The 18,198-nt window shown below is 42.6% G+C and overlaps 1 protein-coding gene across 6 annotated transcripts in view; it reads right to left on the bottom strand.

The window, feature by feature from the left end:
- The window catches only part of Mrtfb (myocardin related transcription factor B), a 165,772-nt gene that overhangs the window by 36,214 nt on the left and 111,360 nt on the right, over positions 1–18,198 (bottom strand). For all 6 annotated transcript variants that reach the window (XM_039087009.2, XM_063268241.1, XM_063268242.1 and 3 more), the window contains 5 exons: positions 15,569–15,634; positions 13,705–13,760; positions 12,146–12,221; positions 9,403–9,564; positions 7,814–7,992 (listed from right to left, as the gene is read on the bottom strand). In XM_039087009.2, the coding sequence (XP_038942937.1) occupies positions 7,814–7,992; positions 9,403–9,564; positions 12,146–12,221; positions 13,705–13,760; positions 15,569–15,634 (539 nt within the window). The remainder of the gene's footprint in view (positions 1–7,813; positions 7,993–9,402; positions 9,565–12,145; positions 12,222–13,704; positions 13,761–15,568; positions 15,635–18,198) is intronic.

Genomic DNA, 18,198 nt, shown 5'->3' with positions numbered 1-18,198 from the left:
TGTGTCCTGAGTGTTCCAGGCGGGTCCCTGGGAGCAGAAGTGGTAATCTTTCCTGTGTTTTCAGGTCTGTTAGCACTTCTGTGAGACCTGTTCTTTTCCCACGGGATATGGGTACAGACAGTTGTGGCACAGGGTCAGCTCTTGGTGCAGATGGAAATCAGTAGGATCCTATCCCAGTCTGTTCCTAGGTTCCTATGTCCTCAGGGTTCCGGGCAGATTCCTCTTGGGCCAGGTATTAAGGCAGAAGTCGTGGTCTCACCTGTGCTGTCAGATGTGACAGCACTCCTGGGAGGCCAGCTGTCTCCTGGTGAGAATTGGGTACAGAGAGCTGTGGTACATGGTCAGCTCCCGGTATATACCAAAACTTATTTTTCTCTTACTAGAAATTGCTACAGGAAATTTCTGTCTCTGTGGAAAAGAAAAGAGCTGGAGTGAATCAGCTCCTCAGTCCCCTGATGATGCAAGCTCTGGTTGCCTCCCCTAAATACTGTTGTCTGTACATGAAGTTCCAAGTGTTGCTATTTGGGAAGCTCTTCCTTTCTTATGTTGTAGCTTTTCAATCTCAGTAAGTGTGCTTTTAATTCAGGATGCAGAAGAGAACTTGCTGAAGATGGCAACATGCAAATGAATTCAAACTGTGACTGTTCTTTGACTACTGTTTATATATTTCAATTCCCACACAGATACAATAAACAATGAGTGAACTGAATGCAAGCCCAGACCTGTTTTTTTTATGTTGAATACAGCATGTAGAATTCTCATTTGGTGAAGTCTGTCTAGAGTATATACTTACAAGCTTAATCCCTTGAGTTTGTTTTGAGAGAGGGAAATATCATCTACTATCCTCTATCTGGAATCTTTACATTATTTTGTTTTACCCCCAACAACCTTGCATGACATACACTTCAGTTTTAGACCAACTAGGAGAACATTAGATGTGCACAAAGACACCAGCCCCAGCTTTGGTGGGTTCTGGGCCAGTGCTTCCTTTATACATGTACCCATGGCAAGTGTGGGTACATGTATACAGTGCTACTTTAAAAAGTGTGTGTGTGTGTGTGTGTGTGTGTGTGTGTGTATTAAAATACAAATAGAAAGTGAGGCTGGAGAGACAATTGAGTGGTTAAGAGCCTAAACAGTTCTTGCAGAGGATCTGAGTTTGGTTCTCAGCATGATTGAGTGGGTTATAACTGACTGTAACTAGTTCTAGAGAGGCAGCTCCCCACAGATACATGCACATAATCAGTAAGACTAATCACATTTAACACCACCCCTGATGTCTCCTGGACTCTTCTATGAGCTCCATTCTCTTCCCATAGCATACTATTCTACTTGCTGTCTATGAATCCAATGACTTGACATAGTTCATGTCTGTCCCTTTGTGATTGGCTTGTTCCTTCAGTCTGATATTCACGTTCATTCATGCAGAGGTTGGTGCAGAACCCCTTCCTCTCCTAGGGCAGCTTTTGTTTCTGCTTCAGACACGGTGACACTAGGGCTCCTTTTCTGTTTGCCATGAGATGCTTGCTGTTCTTAGGAACAGGCACGGATGCTTGGTATGTATGTTAAAGAGAAAATATATGTTCTGATTCTGTTTCAACTTTTTGGTTGTTTGTTTTTAAGGGTCTTATTTTATTATAAGGCCCTGGGTTTGAATTTAGAGCAATCCTCCTGTGTCAGTTTGCAAAGTACTAGATTATAGGTGCGTACATACCACACAACATCCCACCTCCTGCTGGGTAACTGGTTAAGTTCTATGTTAAACATTTGTTACGTAGTTCCTCTGTGTAAGGGTGTGGGCACGCGGTCAGTGGAGGATGGAGGCAACATTTGTGTGTCAGTTTATTTATTCTACTATGCAGGTTACAGGGTCTGAACTTACATCACAGACTTGGCAGCAAATACCTTTACTTACTTGAGCCATGTTTCTGGCCCAGTAAAATTGTTATATTTTTTTAAAAATGAATTTATTTTATGTATGTGAGTACACTGTCACTGTCTTGGGATAGACCAGGACAGGGCATCAAATCCCATTAGAGATGGTTGTGAGACACTGTGGTTGCTGGGGATTGAACTTTGGAAGAGCAGCACTGAACCATTTCTGTAGCCCATAAAATTGTATTTTTAAGACAGCATTTTCTATAGTTACTATGTAGTTATACATTACTATTGTAATAATGCACAAGAATTCTAATTTCTCTACACACTTGCCAGAACTTGATGTTTTCTGGGTAAGTGATAAGCATTTTGTGGCTTTACGTTTCCTTAATGATTGTTTTATGCTATGTGTGCTGTTTATGTAACAGCTACGCTACACCAAAGGCTATCAGATCTTGCTGGCCCCTTGTATTCTACCTTATTTAGCATTTCTATGGCTGTGACAGAACCCCAACACTAAAGTAACTTATAGAGGCTCACATACTGTTGTTCATCACTGAAAGTCATAACAGGAATGATAGGAGCAAATGCAGAGGCCAGGGAAGAGGCTGTTTCTGGGCTTGCTCAGCCTGATTTCTTATAGAACCTGCCCAGGGATGGCCCCACCCACAGTGGGCTGGGCCTTCCCTATCAGTCACTAACTAAGAAAACAATCTACAGGCTAGCTTCTATAGTTTGGTCTTATGGAGTTGTTTTCTTAACTAAGGGTCCCTCTTCTCAGATGTCTTTAGCTTGTGTCAAGTTGACATATCTCCTTTGGAGAAATGTCACTCAAGTCGTGCACCTGTTTTTGAGTAGTGTTTTCTTATAAGTGTCCTTCAGATATATCAAAGATAATTCTTCAAATACTTTCATTCTGTGGCTTGGCTTTATTTATTTATTATTATTTGACTTTTTGTGGGTTGGCTTTTTATTCTGCTGATAAGATTCTTTGTTCAACCCTTTTTAATTTTGATGGGACCTAATTATCTATCTTTACTCTTGTTGCCTGGGTCTTGTGTTCAAGAAAACAGGGCAAACATAAGGTGAAGATGACTGACTCCCCTATGCTCTCTCCTAAGTCTGTCCCAGTCGCTAGGCTCTTATTTCACTGGGCTCTGATAGATTACACTCAGCTATGTGCTTGTTTTTATGTTAGCGCCATATTAGTTTGTTTTCTATGGCTTCATAATAAGTTTTAAAACCAATGCATTATAAATACCTGTGAAATTGTCAAAGAATAATTTAATTAATTAATAACAAGTTTAAAAATATAGAAAGGGTGGGGCTGACAATATTGTATTCTTTTAAGTTCATGATGGTTTTGGTTTTCAGGGCCCCTTACCAGGTTATTTCAGTAGAAATCATTGCTGAAATTTGCTAGGGTTTGCACTGAATCTGTGAATTGGTTTAGGTCACGATGTCTTAACAAAAGCCTTCCATGAACACAAGTTGTCTTTCTATGCTCAGCTGACATTTCCATAGTGGTAACCTGACTCCCTTCTCTCTCTTTGCATACTTTCTCAATGCACTGTCTTTGGTTACTATGGCAATTATGTACAACATTGAGAGCCATTCTTGACATCAGCTCCAGTCACATACCGAGATCTGCTTTACGGCATTCCTGTGTCTGCCAGGCAGACCTGAAGGCACCAACCTCCTGTCTTGGCTTCTGGAGTGTTGGGAATATAGAGGGAATACAGCTCTCTTCTATGCTAGTAAGAGTACACACTGTTGTAAACCATAGTCATTACCACAGGTTTATGATTTTAAAGTCTGTGTAAAAATGAAACTATAAATCAAGATTGCAATAGTTTTTTATTTGTCCATATATTATTGAATTAATTAGCTTGCTTTTACTATGACAAATTGTCTGAAATAATCAATTTAGTTCAGGGACAAGTTTATTTAGCTAGTGGTTTCACAGGCCTCATAGGCTCTGTTACTTTGGCACAAGTCCATCCTGGAAGCAGGGGAGAAAGTGGAGAGGGCAAAAAGACTCAGAAAAGCCGCTCACTAGAGCAGCTGGCCCACAAAGTTCTTTCTTGAAGTTCCAGGCTTTGGGAATTTACAGAATCAGACCAGGTTTATGGTTGACCATCATGGTGTTTAAAAATAATAAATTAATTAAAGGGCTTAAGAAATTCCTAAGAGTCTGCAGATGGAAGAGAGCAGGAACCCACATGGACAAACTGATTTTCTACAGGTCCCCAGTGTTCATGGGCTGCCTAAGCATGAAACGAGTTCTGCTTCCTTTGCAATATCTTGGGGATAAAATGAGTTCTAAAGCTGAGAAAAATACCTAGTTTATTTGTAATCTGTGTTATAATCTGTGGTTTCAATGACTATGCTGCTTTAGGCTGATGGTAAGGCAGAAGTATGGTGCTGAAAGGAGGAGAGAAGCTGGGAGAGTCAGGCTCTGAGTCCCCTCATAGTCCATTAGGCTATGAACTTCTGAAGGCATATTCCACTGGTGAGCTCCGTGCCTCAGGACCACTCACCTCTCAGGTCTTCCAGCTGGCAGCCTGTGCATGCCACAGTGCTCTCCTAAGGTGCTTTATTCAGTAAGTCACTGTGCTGTGTGTTTGGCTTGTATATTCTGTAGTTCTATGATCAAATGAGTGAATATTTCATTGCTTCAGAACTCGGTATCTGATGAGGGCAGTATGTTAAGACCCTTTCCCTCGAGGGAAATGTAGGAGTAATTATAGTAAGGTAGGTACCGTAACAAATTTTATACATGAATCAAGCATTGCCATTTGAATGTGAGATGCCCTCCACAGGCTCCTAGTGCTTAGTCCCACGGTGGGGGTGGGGGTTTAAAAGGTAATGGAACCTTTAAGAGGAAATGCCTTGGAAGTGGGTTACTGGGACTGGGGTTCTGGTTTTATAGCTTGGCTCTCTCTCTACTCATTGTTTTCCAGGCTGCAGATGCAATATGAAGAGCCGCTTTTCCTGCTGCCATGCCTGTCCTGCCATGATACACTTCATCCTCACAGCATCTTTATCTTTAAGCTGCTTCTTGCCAGGTACTTGCTCACAGCAAGTTACGAGAAATTTAACTAATAAAAGAATTAAGAAACCTGGATAGATATGATAAAGTTAAAAAATTGCTAAAATAAAAGTTATCAATTCTAGGTGATATAAAAATCCTTGCCTCTGAACGCCCTTGAAAATGAAAGCAGAACAGAACCCGGGCAGTGTTACTACAGTCCTATTTATGGTCTCCTGTTCTCAGGTATCAGGGATGTGGGCTGCCAGGGTCATGTAGCACATGGGTAGAAGTGTAAGCATCATCAGGTCCCTTACTGAACATAGACACAACATTTAACACATTTAACCCATGACAGATACATATAGGCTAGAAAGTGCCTGAGAGGTGACGCTGCAGTGGGGCCATCGTTCCCTGTCCATGGGACTGTTTTCATTCCCCAGAGTAGGTCTTTTGCCACTGGTCTAGTTGCTGGGGACAGGGAGTGGGGACCATGTTGGTGGAGTAGGTATACGCAGTGCTGCAGCCACACTGAAGACCAGTGCCTCAGTTCAGGAGTAAGCGGAGGCTCGGTCTGCACGCGTTTGGCAATCTGCATGCATTTTCTGAGAAACATCACCATTCATATTTTTTCTCAAAGGGCTCTGCGATGTCAGCCTCTGACCAAGTTTCATGAGCAAAGTCAAAGCCTGGCAACGAGAGGGAGGACAGAGTCTCTGTGGTCTGCAGGCCTCTGTGGCACAGACACTGCCGCCTGTTGCTGTGACTGGACACCTATCTAGAGCTCCGAGGAGGAAGGGCACTGTGGCTCACAGGCTGACACACAGTTCATCATGGGTGGAAAGGGCCTGGCAGCAGGTGGCCACGTGCACGTATCTGGCAGCAGAAGAGACAAAGGCTGAGCTTGCCTGGCTTCCTCCTTTTTCTTGATTTATTCAGTGGGATCTGTCCCGAGGAGCAGTAGCACCCTGGGTTCCTCTCTTCAATTAAGCCTCTCTGAGAAGCACCTTCACAGACATACTCTTGCTTGTTTCTCCTACCTGATTCCAAATCTCATGAAGTTGGTAAAAAGGATCAACCAACATCGCCTTAAACAAATTTCAGAGACCTGAGGTGATAATTCTGTTACTAAAGCTATAGCTATAGCCTAGTGTCTCACAACTTGACCTGCTCAGACAAAAGCAGAAAAGGAACCCAAATGACTAAGTAAAATGTTTTTCTAAAGTTTATTTACTTAACATTCTTGACATTCTTTTTAGACCTATTTTTAAAGCCTAAGCCAGGGTAAAGCAAGTATGTGAGAACACAGTAGGGTGGGTCTGTCTCTCCTCTCTATCTGCTCAGACCTCAGTGTGTGCTGCTCCTTAACCCTGTTTCCCTCAGGCCACATTCCAGCAATACTGGGGGCCACAGACACTGCTGTTTTGTGAGTCCGGACAGAAGATCTGGGCTGTCACCACCCATACCATCTCTGATGGGACCACTTTTAAATATAAGAATACAAAGGTCTATAGATTTTCCAGTCAGTCATTTAGAGTTTAGTGACGTCAGCCCTTATTGAAAACCTTTGGGTGCATGCATATATATAGCACACAAAGTCCCTCCACAGATACATGCACTAAGTTGTCTGCTATCCCTCAAAGTTGCCAGCCTCCAACCGTATGTAGTCTATCCTTCATACTCAAGAGTTCTTTATTCTCACTGAAGACAACATACAAGCAGAACATACATTTGTACTACAGCAACGAGTGTAATGAAGAAATAATGCTTCAAGACAAATCCCTAACAAGAATATGATCACAAGACAAGGACGGAAGAAAAACGCACTGTCAGTCTCTGAGGTCTTCACAGCCTGTCAACTCAGGCTGGCTTTACACCAAGACCCACTTTAATATCTGTCAAGTTAGCCAAAGAAACAATCAGGTAAGTGCCAAAAATGTAACCAGCAAGCACAAGTAAAGACAACGGCATCTTACTGTAAAAACTGGATGATGAAGCTGCTCAACACAGTCTTTGTTTTCTATGTCTATGACAACACAGTCTTTGTTTTCAAGACATGGTTTCTCTGTATGGCCCAGACACAGCATGGCTGAAACCGTGCGTATTATACTAAGTGAAAGAAACCAGTCAGCCAAAGACACACATCATCTGATCCCACTTTTAAGAGCTACCTAAAGAGTCAACCGCAGAGAGACAGGGAGTAGGACAGGTGCCTGGCAGCTGGATAGACAGGAGGGAAGGAGGTATCAAAGGCTATGGTATTTCAGTGTTGCTAGGTGAAGAGGTTGTGGAAATCTGTTGCAAGACTGTGTGAATATATTTGACCCCTTAAAAATGGTTCAGATGATAGAAAACAGGTTAATTACATTATATTATGTCTGTCAATGTTCTAAGATGTGGTCGTTTGAATAAAGATGGCCCCCATAGACTCATAGATCTGAACGCTTGGGTCCCAGGGAGTGGCACTGTTAGGAGATGTGGCCTTGTTGGAGTAGATGTGGCTTTGTTGGAGGAAGTGTGTCACTGGGGCTGGGCTTGGAGGTCTTAGATGCTCCCAGCTATGGCAAGTGCAGCAGTCTTTTCCTGCTGCCTGCAAATCAAGGTGTAGAATTCTCAGTTCCTCCTCTAGTACCATGCCTGCCTAGATGCCATCATATGTCCTGTCATAAATGTTTTCCTTTATAATAGTTGCTGCAATCATGGTTGTCTCTTCACACCACTAAGAGCCTAAGGCAGAAGATTAAAACAATGTGTGTGTATGTATATCAGAACGACTAAGTGAGAACCAGCCGTGAAGTTTTACAGTGTTTGGCTCTCAAATAGGAAGTGTCAGTACTTTTGGATTTTTCTTCTTGGGAAAATACTGTCTTGACACAGTTTGTAAGAATGTTAGGAAGGTCTTACCTGGACTGGAGTGCTTGCAGTGACAGGAGGTGGTGAGGCACTGACTTTTGGCTCACTGGGGGATGCAGCTGAGCCCTGGGACTCTTGGCTCGCTGGCTGATCTGGAGACAAAGCATCACTGCTATCTTCATCAAATGAGAACTCACCATGAGTGTGAGGATAGTCCTCCTTCACCACACCTGCAGAGAGAACCACAGGTAACTCAGGGGCTCCGAAATCCCGAGGCTGACCAAGACAGTAGTGTTTAAGGAGGTAGTTTAAAGCTGGGCCTTTCTAAACTACTGTAGAAATGGAGGCCCTTCCCAATGGGAGTCACACTGCTGTCATGTACTCTTTGGGGTTTGATGTTCTTCCAGTCAGATCAAACCTTTGGATACAGCTACCTGCTGCAAGAAGAAGAGGAGACTGGAGTGCTTGGTTGTTGCTTTTGTTCTGTGTGGTGCATGAGCCCAGAGCTCTGTACATGCTAGCCAAGAGGCCAGAGCACCAGCACCACCCTAACCCTGCTTGAGGGGGAGGCTTCTTGATGACACTGGAGAATATCACAGTAGGGGGCAATACAGCCTCCTCTTCAAAATATAAGCAGCAGGGCAAATGTGGAAAGAGAAGAACCTCTTCTCAACAGAGTAATACTTAAGAGATGCAAACTTTATTTTTTTAAACCCTGACCTGGAACCCAAATGTTAAAATGCAGGAAGCAGAGGAGAAAGTGGGAGTGTTACAGGGCCTCTGCAAATCAGTTTCCATTTCAAAGAACAGCATACTTAACTACACTCATGCCTCACTACTGGTGGCTCTCTTCCCAGATATTTGGGATCAGAGTGGACTCTATTAAGAATTTTCTGATTAAGGGGTTGGGGATTTAGCTCAGTGGTAGAGCGCTTGCCTAGGAAGCGCAAGGCCCTCGGTTCGGTCCCCAGCTCCGAAAAAAAAAAAAAAAAAAAAAGAATTTTCTGATTACAAACTGCTTATGGTTTAAACTCACACTATCTTAGTAGAAGTCCTCAGGGCTACGAGAGCCATACTAACTAGTTTCTCAGTATAAAAACTTCAAACCTGCTGACTGAGGTCCCACTATTCATTTTTCCTGCTTTAACTATGATAGAAACAAACAGTGCAATGGTGACACGGGCAAGGCTCAGAGCTAGAGAGTGCTGCATATGCAGGCTTGTTCAACTTCCCAGAACAGGATGGGCAGCAGCAGGTACATGTTCAGAGTGGGTTAAACAGACAGATGCCACTTCCCTTTAAGAGTACAGTGAAGCCATGGTCCACTCTCCTTGCTAATTAGCTTTCTAATAGACATAATGCAGTCTACCAATCTAAAAGAGTAGAAATGAAACAGTACAGTACAGTAATTTACCTTAGAAATGTAATAATGGCATGAGATGTCCTTTGGCTTACAATGGGAGGCCATACTCACTGCAGTGGAGGCCATTTCCTAGTCTATAACAAAGAACCACTAGATGACCATCAGCTTCTAGCTGACTCAGAAAACAACATCCTTGATTGATGTTAGCATCTTTAGTCAGATCTGTTTTATCTCCATCTCCTGTGCTTTCCCAGAAGACCCAAAGTGGTACTCTTGCCTATAATCGCTTCCTTGACACTCGAATCTACAGGAAGGATGTTCTTCTCCACCAGCTCCATGGGACCAGGCCTTTGAGCAATCTTCTCATTCAGGTCATCTGCCAACCGAGCTCTCTTCAACTTCATCTGTGTGGCTTGAAGAGATGGCTCTGCAAATGTTTCTGGAAGAGGAAGCATGGCCAGGTAATTGAATTAAATTGCTTGAACAGGGTTAGACTCAAGGAGGCTAGAGTGATGGTCGAGAGTGCTCGGTACATGTGGTGTCTCAGAGTGGGCCAGCTACCTGTCTGTGGAACACACAAGAGTCACAAACTGAGGCTGGTAATGGAAACTGGCACCATGCCCCTACAGTAGGAGGTCACATTTGTTACAATACTTGTTATCAGGGAGACACAGCCAATGTGGCCCAGAGATCTCATTTGGCTCCACTGGAAAGGCAGTTCCTAGAAAGGGAGGAAGCGTGAAATCTTAGTATAGAAGTTTATTTTGGGGAGAGCTATGATTCATATTCCTGGATTGATCCGTCTATGTGTGCGTCTCAGGGTCAGTTATCATACTTAACTGACATATACTCATATACTCATCTCATATACTTAAAAATGATGGAGTTGCTACAACAGACACAAAGCCACCCTAACTCTTCCAAATTTTCTGCTTCATTCTGTCAGTTCTGGAGCAGGTATTAATTCATTAACATATCCTCCCCTTGTCTTGAGCTATGTTTATGCTGTTTTAAAAGGAAGTGGGAAATTAACACCCCAAATTCTGAGTTGATTCTGAGCTCTTATGAGGTGAAGCACATAGATTGAGCTGTATAGGAAGGTACACTATATACAGGAGACAGGAGAAGCCAGTCACATTGATGTTTTCAATGCTTCTGTGAAGCTCGCAGTAGGAGAACCTTCTGTTTGTCTCCCTTCTAACTGTCACACCATCTAAGTGAAGGCAGCAAAGAAAACCTTTCACAGTAGGAGCAGAGCAGAGCAGGTCAGTGTGTTTCTGTCTGTCTCACGTCCCCTATACCTCCATGAAGCCAAGGCTCAATTTTTGCTGTTGAACTTCAGAAAATAATTTAGACTCGACCCTACCAAACACCCAATTCAATCAAATTAGGTTAATGCCAAAATATGGCTGTGGTTTTAAGGTAATTCAAAAGTTAATGATGATATAGTCTTTTTCATTTTTCAAATCTCAGCTCAAGAATTCATGTTTCAATATATACTCATAATAAAAAAAATAGGTGTATGAGTGTTTCCCGCACGGTGTACGTGCCCCATTTGAGTGCCTGGTATCCAGGGAAGTTAGAAAAGAGCAGTGGATCCCTTGGAGCTGGAGTTACAGGAGGTTGTCAGCTGTTTGACCTCGGTATTCAACCAAACAGTGTCCTCTGAAAGAACAATACAACATGCTTTTAAATGCCGAGCCACCTCTCCAGCCCTTTGGCCTTTCTTTTATTTTCATAAATGAGAATTTGGAGTAGATATTTTTAATTTAATTCTATTAATGACATCTTTTAGTGTCAGAATTGCCTTCTGACTCTCGACAGCATTTTGTGAGTGCTTACGCGCGTTATTGTTCCTTGCTGTGTTAGTGGAGGGCTTGCTGCAGTCACTGATCCCTGATGGCTGCAGTGCTCTACTCCAACACTGCTCTGATAAGCTTTTCAGCTCAGACGACTTCTGAAAACACAAACCAGAGTGGAGAAAGGCACCCATCGCACCTCCTGTTCAGGTCAAGGACACATAGAAGCACATGTTCTTTCGGCTTATGGAGGCCAGTGCGGTACTTCATACTCCTTTAGAGCATTTTCTACTGCAGTTATCAGCCTGTGTCTTTCTCAGCCACAGCTACCTGTTTGTCCCCGTTTGCCTCTGCTCCTAAAGCACAGCTTTAGGGATACAGGAAGGCAGGTAGTTTTGTCTTGCTCATTATTAGGCCCTTGGTTCCAAGCATCCAGCAAGGGGATGCACAGCTTTCTAACAGTTACCTATTGCTCTTCAAGAACTGCATCTTTGGCTGTGTCTGAACTACCATCCTGCATGTGAAGATCATTTGACTTTTGTCACTAGACTCAGAGAAAAGAGACTCTGCCTCACAACTGTCTCCAAGTGTCTGAGAGGTTTCTAGATTCTTCTTAAAGCATGAGACTGTCCAAGGATCAAGCTTTTTTTCTTTCTTTTTCTTTGTTTTGTTTTGACTTTTGCTTAGAAAATTAGTTATAAAAGCAGAATGATAAGGGAAGTAGAAGCCAGAGAAGCTGGCTATCAAGATGGCTGACTCAGAGAGAACAGACATGTGAGTCACGTATTCTGCAGAAATAGAATGAAGTTGTCTTGCCTCCAGGGGCTAAGACTAGATCACCCAGAGGTGATCGGAGACAGTCCAGATCATGTCATGACTGATGTATTTAAGAGGAATAGAAACAAGTGTGGACACCACCTTCACTAGATATCAATGAGATCTAAGCTAGACAGAGAAGATGACAGACAAGTCTTTTGTACCAGAAATGTCCTAAGGACAGTACTGGTGGACCTGGGAGGCAGCTGGCAGAACCTCTGGTTAATCAAGTGACTCCCTGGAGGTCAAATGCTCCCCAGGTATCCTACACAGAGCTTCAGTTTTGAGTCTTCTTGGTGATATCCAATTTGAGGATGTAAGCCTGTGGGGTAAAGCATTATTAAAATGGGAATAAAGAAAAATAATAGGTACCTCACTGTTCTTCAACAGACACAACCCCCTTACCTTCTAAAATGTGCATCCTGACCAGCTCAGAACGATCTGGGCGGCTCCGGATCTTGTGTTTCAGAAAGTTTTCAGTCTGAAAAAGAAAAGTATTGTTCACAATTCATTGTAGTTTTAGATTTTCTTTAAAAGTAAATTACATACCCTGTTGTATCTTTAAGAGAATGACTAGAAATTAGTACTGAGGAGAACTGTCATCTAGCACATCGTTTATAGTGTAGCCTTCCAAAATCACCCAGGGGTTTGCAGTACATTATTATAAAGTAAGTATTTTATAGAGTTTTATAGTTAAACTGAGAAAAGCTCAAAATTTTAAGAAAAACTTTAAATAAATATAAGGTTTAATCCCTTTACATAAAGGTAATACTTTAGAAAAGTAGAAACTTATTTAAATATTAAAATTCTTAAAAATAATACTTTATTTGTGTTCATATTCTCAGGTACTTTATCCTGTATTCAATTCTCAAGCAACAGGTCTTATTTGTTACTGCATTCTGGGGATAGTCTTAAGGAATTTAAATAGTATTTGTATTTCCATACTGCATAACAGGACTTGTTGTCCCCCCCAGGGAAAACAGAAAGAATGGTTGTGCATAATGGGACTAGGCACGCACATGATGTGTGAGTGCAGAGGAGCCACTTCAAGAACACATTTGAGTGCACCATGCTTACTTAGCTGTGCTCTCAGTCTTTGGGCAAATGTACAGTGGCACAGACCCACGGGGAAATCAGCCAAGGACCTTCAGAAGCATGTGGTTTCCTTGTCCCTCTACAAGATTAATACACAGCAGAGGCTGTTGCCTGTTTTATATGTTCATGCCCTATACTGCTTTCTTATACAACTCAGGACCACCAGCCAGGGATTGCCCCATCCACAATGGGGTGGGCTCTGCTAAGTCAGCCATCAGACAAGAGAATGCCCTATAGCCTTGCAATGTGGTGGGGCATTTTCTCGATTGATCCCTCTTCTCAGATGATTCTAGCTTTTGTCAAGCTGATGAAAAGCTAGTCAGTGCAGCCCTGAAAACACATGAACAAAACTTGTTACCGTTTTGTTTTTTATTTATGTGCGTGTATGTGGGGTAATGCATGTGTATGTGTACTTGTGAGTGTGTGCATAGAGAGGACAGAGGCTGATGACAGGTGTCGGTTTTTCAACTTCTCTCCACTCTTTGGGGGTTGTATGCTAGGGTTTCTTTCTGAAACTAGAGCTTACCAAGTTGGTTACACTGGCTAGCTAGCAAATGATGCCTTAGGCCCCTAAGTGTACTGGCAGGTCCAGACTTATTTTATATGGGTGCTGGGAATTAAACTTAGCCCCCATGTTATGTCAAACACTTTACTGACTGAGTCATCACTTCTGGCAGAGTTCCTGATTTTAAAGGAACAAAACTTAACTGTCTTACACTTTCTGAAAGTCTCTAAGGAACTACCCCAGAACACATGCTATCTGTATCAGGCATCTTGGCGACACCGTGTATGTTCTGCAGTGATCTATTTAGCGTACGAGTGCCTGGGATGCGGCAGGGAAATGAGGGCTTTAAAGTAAGATCACTCACTCTGGCTCGCTCCAGGCTTTTGATCTGCTCATGGAATGCTGCTGGACTCTTCAGAGCTGTTGGGGAAAAAGCACAGACAGGGCTTCCATGTTAGCTCATCACTCTGCTAATCCTCAGTGCACACCCGTGCTGACGCTTGCTTACCAGCTCCTTTATAAGACACCGACACACCTGCACTCTCCAACACTACCCACTCCACTTACATCCTTTATAAATAAAACAAGTGGCCATTTCAAACAGAACTGCCATATAATAACTGTAAGTGCCAGGGCATACAATTTGTGGCCCAGGAACTGTCACAGGTCTTTGTTCTTTGTGCCCATATGTGCTACTAAACAAAGTCCATGTGATCTTGAAACTTGAACAAGGGGACACACAGCACTCATGTCTCATAGATCTGAGGTGCCATTTATTCAGAACTCATAACTGGCTGTGGTGAAGCACAGTTAAGAGTCTTGCTGGTTTCCTGAATAACCTGAAAGGTAGGTAGGAACCCCAGTTCAGAGTGTGTGAGTCCCTGAGGTCATATAGTTAAATGTTGGTCAACAAGAGGGATTTACATCTTATACTCTAAATTTAAAGTGTCATGTTCTTTGTAGCACACTACAGAGCGACACACAAAATATGACCCTTTAGTTAGTCATCAGTATTCTCCTTTAGAATCTCAGCATAAGGGGAAGTGGGGCTTACATTTCCGTATGTCATCTTTGAAAACTCTTGATCCAGCATTGCCTTGTAATAGCAGGTACATTAGAACCATGGACTTAGGTCAGTAGATGGGAGACAGACCAGCTCTCCACAGCCAGTCAGGGCTGATCTAGCAGTAATACCTTAAGCACCATTATCTGATGCTGCCTGGGAGAGGAGTGTGGCAGTGGAAACACCTGGCAAATTACCAAAGTGTCTTTGGGGTACCACAGCTGGATTCAAGATATTTAGAAGACAGATAATAAGTAGTCTATAAAAGCTTCACTAAGGGGGTTGGGGATTTAGCTCAGTGGTAGAGCGCTTGCCTAGCAAGCTCAAGGCCCTGGGTTCGGTCCTCAGCTCCAAAAAAAAAAAAAAAAAAAGCTTCACTAAGGGTTGGGGATTTAGCTCAGCGGTAGAGCGCTTGCCTAGCAAGCACAAGGCCCTGGGTTTGGTCCCCAGCTCCGAAAAAAAGAAAAAAAAAAGTTTTCTGGGCTAGCAATGAGTTACAGGACTGGAAACATGCTTGCTTTGTAATTTTTAGTGTTTTAAAGTTAATTTTTAAACACTAAATAATAGATAAATAATAACAGATAATCCAGATGTATAATTCTACGGTATATAAAAACAACCATTCTCCCCTCTAAAACTTCCAGAGTTGGTGGTTAAAGGTAAGGAAAAAAGGCTATTGAAGGAAACAACTGTATTTAGGCCAGAAATATTGCACTAACTGTAGTAGACAGCATTCTGTTACTTTCAACAGACAAACATGTACTTAGGTAGAGCATGGCCTACTATCAAGGAGAATGCCCACGGATTAAGTTTAAGTAGAACGAAGTCACGAATTAATTGTACCCCATTACTCTTACAAGTCTGATCTCAGATGTATCAATGGTATTATCAATTCAACAATTTTAAGACTTAAACAGACATTAAAATTCACAGTTCACAATGCCTTAGAGGCATTCTTTACTAGTATAAAATTCAAGCTCATTTTATAAGCTGCATGTGTTTTTAAAATGTATTCTATGGGTTCTCCAGTGCGGGCCATGCTGACCCCTGTCTTTCCTGATACACCTGCAAAAAGACCTCAAGGGCTGAAGGAGGCAGGATAAGCTCTCCTCAGGAATGCCCATCCTGTCCCAGCACACCAGAGACAACAGCAACTTGTTCTTACGTGGCATGATGCCCTGGTCCACTAGCTGCTCTCTTGTCCTCCTCTGTTGCAGCTTCAGCTGGAGCACTGTAGAGGGAAAGAGCTGGAGTTTATTAACAATCACAGAACCCAATGCCCACAGCTCTAAAGGACACTCTGAGTCATTATTAAACACCCACTTCACTATCCAATGAGAAGGAAATCAGCTATGCAACTGAGTGTGGTGGCCACATCTGTAACCTCAGCTCTCAAGGGGCCAAGGCAGGAGGGTTAAGACAGGTTGCATTGAGTTTCAGGACATTCTGAACTACAGGTGAGACCTTATCTTAAGGAGGGAGAAGATATTACTTGGCACTAAGTTGTAAAAAACTTAGTGATTTTGCTTGTTGATCAATTCTAAATTTACTCAGCCATTCTCTTGTTTAGTTAAATGACAAATGCTAGGTATTTTCCTATTTAACATAGTGCTCGAGCAAATAAGGCTTACACACTCTGACTTGTTCAAAGGAGACCTCATTCAGAGCAAGGACAACATTCCCCGACAGTTTCCTATGTTAATAATAACAATTTACTTTAAGAAAAGACTGGCTTGTTAGAAGGAAATAATTCTTCTCGACAAGGAAATAATTTAAAAGGAGGAGCTTTAGTGGTGTTTGAGTGCATACAAACTAGGTCAGAGAGAAACTTCTAAGTTTTGAATTTAAGGCAGTGTTTGTATAATCATACACCAAATTTCACCCTACAAGTCTAAGAAACCTGCAACTAACTGGCATCGCTGTTTAATACATAGGAAACTGTGAGAATTGGTAGAAACAAGGCCTACATTAGGAAATGTAGATATCTAGCTTGTCAAATAAAAATTAACTTGCCACCCCCCCCCCCGATTTTTCAAGGAGATTCCTTTTCTCTAGATTTTCTAGATATTCAATTAAAAAAAAAAAACAAACCAAGTCTATCTAAAAAATAACATATCAAATGAAACTGAAAACTTTTCCCTAGTTATTTTAAGCTATTTTGCTATCATTTTCAAATTATGATTAGGATGATTCAGAGTCTGTATAGAAGTCAGCAACATGCTAAAATCACCTGTTTGTATTTCTCAAAGGCAGGGAGAGAAGACAGCAACATGCTAAAGTCACCCACGTGTGCTTCTCAACAGCAGGGAGAGAAGGCAGCTGGGCAACATGGAGATGGAGGTGGAATGGAAGGCTTGGGGTGCAACACACTGATCCCCCCCATTTCCAGGAGACCCTCATGTACCTCAGCCGCCACAGTCCTGACTGCTGGAGGTCCTGTGAATACCACAGAGCAGGGTCCTTTCTTATGCTACAGAGCCCGGAACTGTGCTGTGGCTCATACAAACAACTTATCAAGATATGAGGACTGAACACAGAAATGTGACTTGGGGTTTTGTTTTTGGACCACAGAGTTTCACTGATACTGAATTTAGAATTGAAACAGTTGATATAAAACTGTTACAGAGAGCGATAGCCGAGTAAAAGCAGCTTAAACAGCAAGTACACCGATTTCTAACACTGGTCATTGTCTTTCTTCTCCTCCTCCTCCTCCCCCTCTCCCCTTCTTCCTCCTCCACTTCCTCTTCCTCCTCCTCCTCTTCTTCTTAAAGAAATACAGAAGCTAATGTTGGGTAGTACTTAAGGTTGTCACAGCAAGGAGAGTCCCTAGGAAAGCAATGAGGGGACAAAGGGACAGGGTGTTTGTTACTCCAGTTCAAAGAATCAATGTTAGGGAGAAGCTCCAGCAAAATTGTCTTTCTCTGCTCCCCAGGGATCCTCAAAGAAAGGTCTTAGAAACACCAATGCCCCCCAGAAACAGAAACACACACACACACACACACACACATACACACACACACACACACACACACACACACACAAAGAGGCAGAGGCAGGCAGATCTGAGTTCAAGGCCATCCTGGTCTACAGAGTGAGTTCTAAGACAGACAGGGCTTCCACAGAGAAAACCTGTCTCAAACAAACACACACACACACACACAAACCCAACCCAACAAGCTAACCAACAAAAAACCACAACCACAACAACCACAACAACAACAACAACAACCACAACCACAACCACAACAACAACAACAACCACAACAACAACAACAACAACCACAATAACCACAATAACCACAACAACCACAACAACAACAACAACAACAACAACAACAACAACAACAACCACCACAACAACAACAACCACAACAACCACAACAACAACAACAACAACAACAACAACAACGGAAAACCCAAACTGCACCGTGTGACAGGCCGGTGTGAGGCATGTTTTGAACAGAGAACACTTTCTGCACAATGACTTTTGTGGATGGTGATTACCAGTTACTCCGTCTGCAAGCCAATACCATGACAACAGCTTGTGCACCTCAGAGGCCCTTCTGAGTGGACACTGGTTGCTTCAAGAGCCCACAAGTGCAGGAATGCAGTCCTGGGTCCTTCAAGATTGAAACTCACTCGTGTTGACATGTGTGATGCACCTGCTGTGAGGTTACCACATTGAATGAATGAATGAATGAATGAATGAATGAATGAATGAATGAATATTGTTCCTGGGTTCCTTACACCAACACTCCTGACTGTAAATTTACAGTCTTTCCCCATATCTCCCCA

The sequence above is a fragment of the Rattus norvegicus genome, chromosome 10 (assembly GCF_036323735.1).
Source record: "Rattus norvegicus strain BN/NHsdMcwi chromosome 10, GRCr8, whole genome shotgun sequence".
Lineage (NCBI taxonomy): Eukaryota > Metazoa > Chordata > Mammalia > Rodentia > Muridae > Rattus > Rattus norvegicus.
Note: the sequence above shows the minus strand (reverse complement) of the source record. Positions and strands in the feature narration are given on the sequence as shown.